General features: G+C 40.3%; 1 protein-coding gene across 1 annotated transcript; it reads right to left on the bottom strand.

Annotated features, from left to right (window-relative positions):
* Window positions 1-6,326: 6,326 nt before the first annotated feature.
* Window positions 6,327-10,425, bottom strand: adoa (2-aminoethanethiol (cysteamine) dioxygenase a). The gene is made up of 2 exons (XM_031739720.2): window positions 9,806-10,425; window positions 6,327-7,732 (listed from the first exon to the last, which is right to left on the bottom strand). The coding sequence occupies exons 1-2, from the start codon at window positions 10,130-10,132 to the stop codon at window positions 7,277-7,279; spliced, it is 783 nt and encodes a 260-aa protein (XP_031595580.1). The 5' UTR covers window positions 10,133-10,425; the 3' UTR covers window positions 6,327-7,276.
* Between the last annotated feature and the right edge of the window lie 590 nt (window positions 10,426-11,015).

Raw genomic sequence — 11,015 nt, 5'->3', positions numbered from 1 at the left:
AGGGGCTGCTTTTGTGTGTGTGTGTGTGTGTGTGTGTGTGTGTGTGTGTGTGTGTGTGTGGATAATAGCAAACACTGAAATACATTTTTTTCACGCAGCAATGAGTTTCGTTTACTCAAATTTAGCTTTTGTTCGCTCGAAATAAATTTCTCCTCAAAATGCAACACTTGCACCTGCAAACTTTTTTTTACGTGCGCTCAGAATAGTGGCACAAAAATAACGCCATAGTTTTCGGGCTACTATTTCTGCTATTCTTGGACCTTACTGCGTTTTTGATCGTTTGTTTTTCATCCTTTTCTCTTTTGTGGTGGATGTTTCTGTTCAACCAGTCAACATTTAACTGTTGTTTATTTATCTGTTGCATGTCTGCATGCAAACACATCTGCACGGGTTGCATACCCACAATCCTTTGCTATATGTTGCCAAATACATGAATGAAAGCTAACAGTACTATGATTATTTTTGAGATTCACTCTTAGAGGAGAAACCCAGAAGCCTCGAGCTAAAAACCGAAGTCTGCAAAAGCTGAGCGAGCCAAAAGTAATATTTCAAGTCTTGATTTCTTCTACTTAGAAATGTAAGGAAAAGAATAATTATGGGTTTATTTATATTAAATTCAGTTTGCTGTGTCACGCCTAGATTATGAAATAATGTTAGCCAACATGAAATGCAGATATGCTTCTACATGGGTCAGTATAGTGTGACCAGTAGCTCCCAGTGACTTTTACAAATTCTTTAGCACGGTAATGGTTACATAACTTTAAGCCTTTTATTATCTTTTCCTGTCACATTTCTTGTTTCATGTTCATATCGTTTCAGCATGTTTTCTTATGCTGCAGGAATAGTCCTGTTTGCAAGGGAGCAGATTACCAGCAAAGCTATGTATTCACATTTTATTTTAAAAATAGTAAACTTGTCTTTTAAAGCTTCCTATGGTATTTCCCAATGTACTTTGCTGCTTTTTGTTTGCTGTTCTTATAATTGCAAAAAAAAATGGTTTGGTATGATTTTGTTTTTTAATGTATTGTTTTGTTCTGTTTTTGATTGTAGAGTAACTTTTATTGCTTTCTTGAGTACAAAAGTTCAGCTGTGTCATACTCTGGTTTAGGTCAGGTCAGAGAGGTTACATTGGTAGTTGTGGTGACTCAGTGAGACAATACAGTGTCGTAAATACTTGATACCTGCAATTGGTAAAATCATAAGTAAGTACTACGGCGCATGTTAAAAATATTCTGGTTTTCTATTTGAATATGTAAATTAAAATGTGGCCTATGACTTGTACTTAGGAGGTAGTAGGAGAGTGATGAAATGCCTATATTGGTTGCCCAAGTCCTATCTGAAACTTTTAGTTATTAGTTGTATCTAACCTTGTATATATATGTAATGGATATATAGATCAGAAACAGAAAAAATATGGAGCATCATCTCTTGTTCTGGTCCTTGTGATTGTCTGTGCAACCTGTAGTGTCTCTGTTTCATTTTGTGAAACTGACTCCAGAGAGGTGTCATAAGTTACAACATCTGGTAAAGAAATAAGCCGTGGAGTCATTTTGGTTTAGTTTCCAAATCACTTTTTAACTTTAGAAGCTGCGGTGACGTCTGCTCTTTTTTAAATGCAGGCTCAGAAGGCAGAGCTTGTCACCATCTAATCAAAATGCAGAGCTCTTCATGTTGAAGTATCCTTGAGCAAATAAAGGTGATAGTGACATTTAAGGTCCAGTTTATCATTTCGACACCAACTTGATCATAAGTCAACAATGGATCAGCTGTTAGGGTCATTTCACAACAGCATCTGAACTGAAATGAATTTAAATAGCTGCTATTATGAATAGTTAAAAGAAAATCATCACGTTCTGTGTATTAAATGTCTTAATAGTGCAGCAGGAACAGATAGCAAGATTATTAATTGATATTAGTTCAGACAAAGGCTGATTTCTATTAAAAGGGGGGGGGGCATCTCTCGTGACTGATTGGGCGAGAGGGGAGGAAGGTGGGATAAAGACGCACTGCAGAAGAAATGATTAAATGCAGAGTGGTGTATAAACACACATTAAATGAAAAAACTGAGTGAAGAAGAAACACTCCGTGCATCACGGGAAGCCCAGCAGTTTAGGTCTTTTGCACCATAAATAAGGGAGGCAATCCATGTCACCTGATCCAGCCCTAACTATCAAAAAGGAAAGTTTTAACCCTAATCTTAAAAGTAGAGAGTGTGTCTGTCTGAAAGCTCCTTCCACAGAAGAGGGGCCTGAAAACTGAAGGCCCTGCCTCCCATTCTACTTTTAACTATCGTAAGAACCCCAAGGAAACCAGCAGTCAGAGGGCAAAGTGCTCTATTGGGGTGATAAAGTACTACAAGATTTCAAGATAAGATGGCGCCTGATTATTCAAGACCTTGTATGTGAGTAGGAGGATTTTAAATTTGATTTCGGATTGAATGAGTGAAGCCAGCCTTTTTGATAAAGCACATAGTCATGGCTGGATCAGGTGACCCTGAATGGTCCCTTAATTAAGCTGCAGTGGGTGTAGGCTGCTGGGAGCTCCCCATGATGCATTGGCTGCTTCTTCTTCACTTACCATGTGATTACACGCCACTCTAATCATGAATTATTACTAATCTCTCTTGTACAGTGTGTTTTTTGTCCAGTCTTTCTCCTGTCACCAGGTCACAGAGGATGGTTGCCTTTCCATGACTTTGCCTCTGTCGGCGGTTTCTTCTTGTTAAAAGTGGGAAGGAAGATTTTTGCTCAAAGGGAGCTGTTTGATTTTGGATTTTCTCTGATGTACTCGTGTCTCAGTCTGTCCATCTTGGTCCCTCTCTGTGAAAATCATCAACTCTGCCACCGTCTCCACATCATACATCATAGCAGGTCTCACTGCTATCTTGTAAATCTTCCCTTTCCCTCTTGCTGCTTTCTTTTGTTACAAATTACCCCTGAAACTAATCTCCACCCACACCACCCTGTCTGCACTCTCCTCTTCAGCTCTCCTGTTCACTGCCCATTGCTTTGGATGGTTGAGCCCAAGTATTTCAGCTCATCTACCTTCACTATCTCTGCTCCATGTCTGCTCACCTTTCCACCTCCTCTTTCTGGGCATGAACTGCTGCTCACTGATCATCGCTCTGCTTCTTAATCTAGCATAAAAAAAGAATCTGTTAATGTAACTTTTAACTGTGACCCTCTGCAGTCAACAGTTCCGCAAACCACTGTACTCAATGTCACTGTATCAGCACATGCAGTAGCTTCCAAACTGGTATTTTACTCTGTGAAATATTTATAAATAACTGATCAAATGAATAAATGAAGTGTAATCTCTATCGACATATGTTTTCATATATTATTCTGTCTTTCCCCTTTTCTTTGTCATTTTGTTGTGTTATTTTCTTCCTTTTCTTTGTTCCTTGTTTGCTCCTGGTGTCTGATTTCATTCATGAAATTCTGTGTTCATATTACTTGTATTAACGAGAGTAACTTAAACCATTCTAATGGCTCTCTTTAGTTTGCTGTTTACCACTCAGTGCTTTCTATTGCATCAGGAACATTACCTCAGAATCACAACCAATTAAAAATATTAATAAAAACATTAAATAAAATATCTATGTAATATTTTTAATAAAAAAATGTTTTAAAAAGTAGATCAAGCACAAAATGTCAATAATTGTCCGCCTCTGTTTACAGGTGCCTAATGGTGCAGCAGATTATGTAAAATTCATTCAAGAAATTTTTTCAGGAAACTCTTTACAGGCAGCTACTATTTTATTTATTTTATTTTATTGCTGCCAAAATGGTTTCAGCTTTTTCAGGGCGTATGGCTGATAAGTTGCTGGCCTATCAGAGCCTCTGATAGTGTCTCCAAAAATCACAGCTATGAGTTCAACCATGAAGAAAATGAGATGGAGAAACCCTCAGTAACCATTTTCCCCTGGCAGTTAGTAATCCCCTTTGACATTAAACAAAGTGTTTGTGAGATGTGGAAAAAGCAGCAGGAAGGTAACAAGTGAGACACAGTGTGAATTTTTCACCCACTATTATGACATATATAAATATGATAAAAAATATATATTAATATACAAAAATGTATAAAACCATTATTCTTTTTTATTTTTGTGAAGTGTGCTCCTGTATTTCCATATAAAAGGCTTTGCTTTAAAAACTGCTTATAAAAGTATAATAAATTCAGATTAAACTGAAACACATCATTTGATTCTTCTTCAACAGTGTTCAAAACTTCAACCTAATCCAAGTGTGATGTGAACAACAGTTCGATCTCTTTCCTTATTTGGGTTTTAGATTCAGTCATAACAACATTAGTCATACTTGTTGGCTTCTTTCTGAACGCTTCCTTCAATCAACTTTAACCAAAAAAGGAAACAACTGCTCAATAAACAATTTATAAGTCAGAGATGCCAATACAAACTATTCTTTTTCTCTTTTAATCTCTAAAGGCTTCTAAAGTCTGCTCATTGGAGATGCTATATCTGTTTTCTGAAGATATAACTTGACAGTGGCTAGGTGACACTGTTAACTGTTGCCTCACAGTATTTAAAAATGGTGAGATTGCTGTAAAGGTTGTAGAAAGATTAGATGTTAGAGGATTACTTGTAAGGATGAGTAAGGACGTAGGGTGAGTTTTACTGACTTTCTTCGAGTTGTTAAATCCTCTGTTGAATGTGTGTGTGTTTCACTTTCAGTTACTATCAATAAACCAGTTCATCTTTTTATTTATAACATGGATATATCTCCGATCACAGGGGACTTGTGTTAAGATCTAGTTTTACAGTAACCTCTTCTTTAGAGGCTCGTGTCTCCCTTTTATTCCCAGAACCTTTTTTTGTTTGTTGTTATATTTTAATATTTATGTTAATAGTAATTAAGGACTTTTTAGTTTACACAGTGTGGACTCAGTGTTTGATTTAAGGACAAGGACACAGAGAAATGGTCTACTGCTTTGTGATCAGTTTACGTCAGTGAAGCTACCGACTATCCCAAAAAATGTGATTGTTTATTAGATACAAAGTAACCTTTAGCCATCACTAGATTGTACCAGGCCCTCCTTTTGGGAACCTAGACACTACATTACTGAGCTCCAGGAGAACGACGAGGAGGAGTACAAGACACTGATCCAAGATTTTGTTGAACGCTGTGAATCCAACTGCTTGCATTTTAACACCAACAAAACCAGAGAGTTAGTGATGGACTTCAGGGGCTGCATAGAGAAGAGGGACACTTTGCATCTGGACAGAATGGTGAGGAAGGCAGCATAGCGCTGAAGAGCCTAACAACAGACCAACGGGCACTAAGCAGTGAGGAGCAGCATCAGTAACAGCCTGCTGTCGGTTTCCTGTTCCACCGACAGAATAAGGAGATCATTCCTCCCACAGGGCACGTGACTTGTTAACTCCAGTGGGTGGGTGGAGAGACTTTAACATTGTCAGCATTTCTCACTGTTCCACAGTGTAATGCACACTGTGCACTGTTCACCATGCACCTTCATCAATAGGTTGTCTGCAGTGGACTTTTAAAATTTTAACTTTATATTAAAATATAGAAACATCTTATTTATTGGTGTGTATTATTATTATATGTCTATAATATTTGTGGATATTGCTGGAATCTGTGTAGTGCTCTCCGTGTAAGGTTGGCTGTCATGAAGAACAAAAAGGGAAACAAAAATGGTGTTTTATCTCCCACTGTTCCCAACGCGCGTCATCTCATTGTTCATTTTTTTCTCTGTTTTCTCTTATTGTAGGTCTTTAACTTTAACTCAACTAATATTTAAGCACCATTAGGCAATTGTTGTTGTGATTTGGTGCTACATAATCAAACCGGAGTATCATGGGAATCATCTTGACAGAGAACAAAAAGGCATCCAAAGAAAAAAATATCCTTTAAAAAGTCTGGAGAAGTATTCCTGAAGACTACTCAAAGAAATGACTGGAAAGCTTTGCTAGAAGAGTTCAGGCCACGATGAAGAATAAAGGTGATTATTTTTGCCTTATACACTGTATTTCTATTTATTTTCCATATGCTTCTACTTTTCCTAGCAAAATACGAAAAATCAGGAGTGGCTTGCGAATATTGCAAAATACTGTGCGAGTTTCTGCAGGCATTCTGGAAATACAGTATGTTGATTGGGTCAAAACAGGGTCAAAACAGCCCATCAACAGCAGACAGCATTTTCACTCAGGATCAGCACTGCAGACTACACTCTGACTTTCAGTGGTGCAGGTCACTGACAGGGCCAGGCAGGTTTCTGTACCAACCCTCCTCCCAAAATATACGAACTTTTGTCAGATTTTAAACTCTATTAATGATAAAAGACATTTTTTTATTTGTGAGCATCTTCATCTGTTTTATTGCTCCACATACATTCATCATCAAAGTAACAGCATCATGGTCATACTGACACAAATGTGTGTGGAGTCAAATGTAGGCCGAAGGAAATTGAAGACATAAGCTCAGGTGACATACATAAGATACACGTCAAAGACTGAAAATGGTTAAAATATTAAAGTTATCCAACACATCTCCCAATTTCAGCACTTTTTAAAGATTCTCTGATTTAAGTGAGCCTTTTTAAAGTGCCACATACTGAAGCATCGAACTTCATTCAGTGAAACAACAGTTTAGTCCAACCTACCACAACATACGTAGCAATCTTTGAAAAACGGCGTTTTTCTTTCCTCTAATAACCGACCAAACCTGTTTAGGAAGCATGTCATGAATAAGTGAAAAGAATAAAAAGAAAGCGTAAATATAATGTGTGCAGTGAGTGGGTACATGGCCTTCTTCATAAGTGTACATTCATTATTCACATATAAGGCAGGCAGGAGTGGTGCTGCAGGCTGCGGCAATGTGGAGGCTCTCTGCAGCAGAGACTAACAACAAGGAGCACAGCAGAGATCCTAATGATACCCCACCATTCACAAAGTTTTGCTGATAACATTCATAAGTCTAAACGGCAACATAATGGTCTGAAGGAAAACACCATATTAGGAATGAGAATTCCCCGGGAAAACACTTCTCCCAATACCACAGGGATATTTGTGGAAGGCTGTTCAGTTGTCCTTATTCCAAGAGGGCTCTAAGTCAGTTTAAGTCTCTGTATGTCTCTGCACTACTATATTGTCCTTAACCAAGAGCAAGGCAGTCAGTCCAGGTAACTTCCAGGTGATTATGACCAAATTTTTGGTTTTCGTTCTGGAAGATGGCAGAACAAACAAATTAAGTCTGTAATACTTTGTAGTGTATTTCCTTTCGAGCACAGGCTTCTATTACACAGAGACTGCAGGGCCTGGGTATGATTCCCCACCACACCAGAAATCCTCCGGCTGAGGGATTTCTAAGAGCCACACCTCCTCTTCCTTCCCCTTCTCTCCCTGCTGTTCCTGGTGACCTTTTGCATCGGTTTCATCTTCTAATGCACTTTGCAGGACTTTGTAATAGTGGCAGTCTCGCCCATCATCTGAATTGTACGGAGGAGCCAGGATATCCAGGAAGGCGGCGGGCCCATCGACTGCGTAGATCTGGTGAAGGTTATCCCGCACAGGAGTGAGGAGACATGGCCCGCTGTTCTCCGAGTACTCAACCACTGAGCGGAGCACGGCACGCCACACGGAGGTCATCTGCAGTGGGGGTACCGGGGGGTCAAATACAGGTGGGACTGTGGTTACAGCCAGGTTTTGCTCCAGCTTGTCAAAGCAGCGGACGTTCACCTTTCCATAGAGAACCTGGACCACAGAGACAGGAAAAAGGTAGCAAGAATGGAAACAGGTTTCTTGCTGACAAAGAGATATGCAAATAGCTTTAGCCAGAAGTTAAGAACATTCAGCTCCTGGATAGCCTTCCTAAAGCCCCGACCTGAACCCTACCGACAATGTGGGGACTATACTTAAAAGCCAGGTCCATGGTGGGAATCCAACCAGTTTGAAATAACTATTCTATATAACTATTATAACTGTTTTGCCACAAGGGTGAACAGAAGCTCATATTTTACAGGTGAGACAGCTAATTGTAATTAATTACATGTATTAGGTCATTTTTACATGTATTCAATTATTTTGATCACTTTGGCTGGAATGGATTATATTGTGCAGCCGTGTTTTTGTATGCATAGAGTCCTTACTGCTTCTACGGGTAACGGGTACAAGGTCAGTAGCAGCCAAGTGCTTCTGCGTGTGCACACCTCTATACATGCAGACATTTTGGCAGTATATTAGTCTGGAGCATTCAGATGTGCATTAATAACACAATCTTCCTAGGAGTGGATGTCCCACTAAATTTACTCCAAGATCAGACGATGCAATGCTCAGAGAAAGTGCCAAAATCCCAAGAGAAACATCTCGGCTTCTACGGGCCTGGGTGAGTATGTTAAATATTACAGTTCATGACAGTACAATTAGAAATAGACTGAACAAGTATTGACTCATTCTAAGAGTTGCCAGGAGAAAGTCCCGTCTCGCTATTAAGAAAATGTCAGCACATCTAAACAAACCACAGGATGTCTGGAACAATATCCTTAGGACAGATAAGACCAAAATGGAGATGTTTAGCTGTAAGATACACCACCACATTGGAGACAACCAAAGACACCACATCAGCACCTCATACCAACTGTGGTGGAGGGGTGATCACTGGTTTTGCAGGCACAGGAGCTGAACAACTTGCAATTGGCTTTTTTGGTTATAAGCTTTTATAACAAACACTCTCACACTTCTAGTAGAAGACAACCACAAACCCAACCTAAAAACAATCTGTTCATATTGATTATTTAACAAGCAGCAGCTACTTTGGCTGCTCCATTATTCACAAAGAGGGTAACTCCATATATTTGATTTGGTAGATTTGTACAGCAGATGCCAATTTTTGTCTCCTACCAAATACCTCAGAATGTTAAAGTAATACATGTTTATTTTTCTTCTTCCACATGATGTATGTCTGCATATAGTAGATACACAGTATGTGTAAAATAACTTTTATCAAGCTTTAGCTATCGGACTGATCGTTCTTGCTCTCCTTTGGTAAACATAGGACATGGTTGCACCCAGGTCCTCTGCAAAATCAGACATGTTGTGTTTTGTTTTCACTGAACTGTGCATTGTAGCCAGACATCACTCCTTTGGCCTAGTCTGTCCAAAGGACAGACATGACTTATCTGTAGTGCCATGTTCTCTGCCAATCGTACAAAACTGACATGAACTGTAGCATTTAACATATTAAATGAGACCGGTACAATCTCAGATGGAGCTCTTGGGTTTTTCCCACCTTCTCTGAGCTTTGCATGGTCTGACTACGAGGTAAACTTGCTGGAAGATTTCTGCACTGTGTTAGTGCACACCTGAATGCTCCAGACCAGCAGAAGAGCAAACCTTCTGCTTGTACAGAGGTGATCACACTCACCAAATCTGAAGTTTGACCTGGAAGAGCTTTGGCTCCAGATGTATTTCTTTCTGTCAGTAATATACTTCTATTTCTATGTTCCTTGTTACAAATGCTGTGTGACCACACCCACCAGTAACATTTCTTTATAGTAGGCCCACAACTAACTGTATCAGAAAGGCTCCAAAGGGTGTAATGCAACATCCATGTTGGGAAAAAGACATAAATGAATCCATCCATCCAAAACTGATTTTACAAGTATTTCAAGGTGTGGGCTAACCACAGTTATTTAGCCTGCTGACCCTACGTGAGTTCGAGTGCAAAGTTAAAGGTATGTTACGCACACTTCCAGCTAGTTAAGGCTGGTTAGCTGCAACTAGTTAGCTTAAATGAAGTTAGCAGGCTGAAGACAGAGGTGTAAAAACCTTGAGCATCCCGTTCATCCCCGGGTGATCGTGCAGCGGTATGGACGCGCCGCTCCTCAGTAGGAACACCCCCATACTGAACACCTCCGTCTCGCAAATGTGCATGTAGGTGACGGGGGGGCTCTGGAGCCCCGCTGCCCCGGAGCTCGATTTGGTTTTCCGAGGAGCAATTTTCACGTCGGAAGCCCTGACGGCAGTTACTAAGGAGATTAGTTCATTAAGTTTGTCCTCAACGACTTTACTGGCAGACGACTCCAAGCCTCTGAATGTCGTACAGGCTTGTTTTGCTATTTTCTGGATGAGATGAGTTTTGTTGTCTCGCGGCATTCTGTCCCCAAAATTAAAAAAGCGAAGAACTTAACGTTTATCGGCGTCTCTCTGCCAGGATTTCCACCACCTTTGTTGAAATGCCACATAAATCCTACAGTGTCAGCAGATGTACTGTAGGCTCGGTGAGTCCGCGTTCCCGACAGACAAAAGTGCGACTTTTACCAAACAAACAAACAAACAAACAAACGCAATTCATAGTGAAAATGTCTGATTGGAACCCCAGATTAGAGCCTCCCTCCAGTCATTCTCCGCGGTGTCGCCTCCTCATCCTCGCTCAAAGAGCCTGCGCATGAAGCAACAAGCAGCGTGGGATGTGAAGTTTAACCTGAAAACTTCATCGTGGTCTTCTTCGCGTTAACGCGAGCAATGAATCACTGCGCCATCGGATCTTGTTTAATGCTCACCTTTGTGCAACTGTGGAAGACAAGCGGGTGTACAAATTAGCCAGAAACAATAAAAAACAGCTCTGTCTGTCAGTGACACTACATTTCCCAGAGGTCCCGAGGACGCAACCGAGTTTGCAGAGGGGAAGGCCAGACAGGCCACTGAACTCTCTGTGGCCCTCCCCCGCATCACATCCTCCATCTCCGTTTCTTTCCTTGTGCTAAGGCTTTCTTTCCTCTTTAACTTCACACCCACCCACGCCCACACACACACACACACACACACACACGCCCACGCCACGACCATAAGGATTTTAGACAACAGATGTGTGACGCTTTGCCGTTTTTTGACAAAAAGCACTAACAGTGAAATGCACCTGTAGACGCTTCAAGCAGACAGGATTAGGGTTTCTGCATTTCTGACGCAATATTTTGAGCTGTTTGTGATTCCGTATTATATCCTGTGTTTGTTGTCTGTTTATATTTTGGATCTTCTT

Source organism: Oreochromis aureus, linkage group 8 (assembly GCF_013358895.1).
Source record: "Oreochromis aureus strain Israel breed Guangdong linkage group 8, ZZ_aureus, whole genome shotgun sequence".
Classification (NCBI taxonomy): domain Eukaryota; kingdom Metazoa; phylum Chordata; class Actinopteri; order Cichliformes; family Cichlidae; genus Oreochromis; species Oreochromis aureus.
Note: the sequence above shows the minus strand (reverse complement) of the source record. Positions and strands in the feature narration are given on the sequence as shown.

Excerpts from the sequence above, each read along its gene's own strand:
- adoa (XM_031739720.2), bottom strand. The coding sequence starts at position 10,132 with ATGCCGCGAGACAACAAAACTCATCTCATCCAGAAAATAGCAAAACAA. Across the intron at positions 7,733-9,805 it reads GGATGAACGGGATGCTCAAG|GTTCTCTATGGAAAGGTGAA; the intron begins GTTTTTACACCT and ends TCTGTGGTCCAG.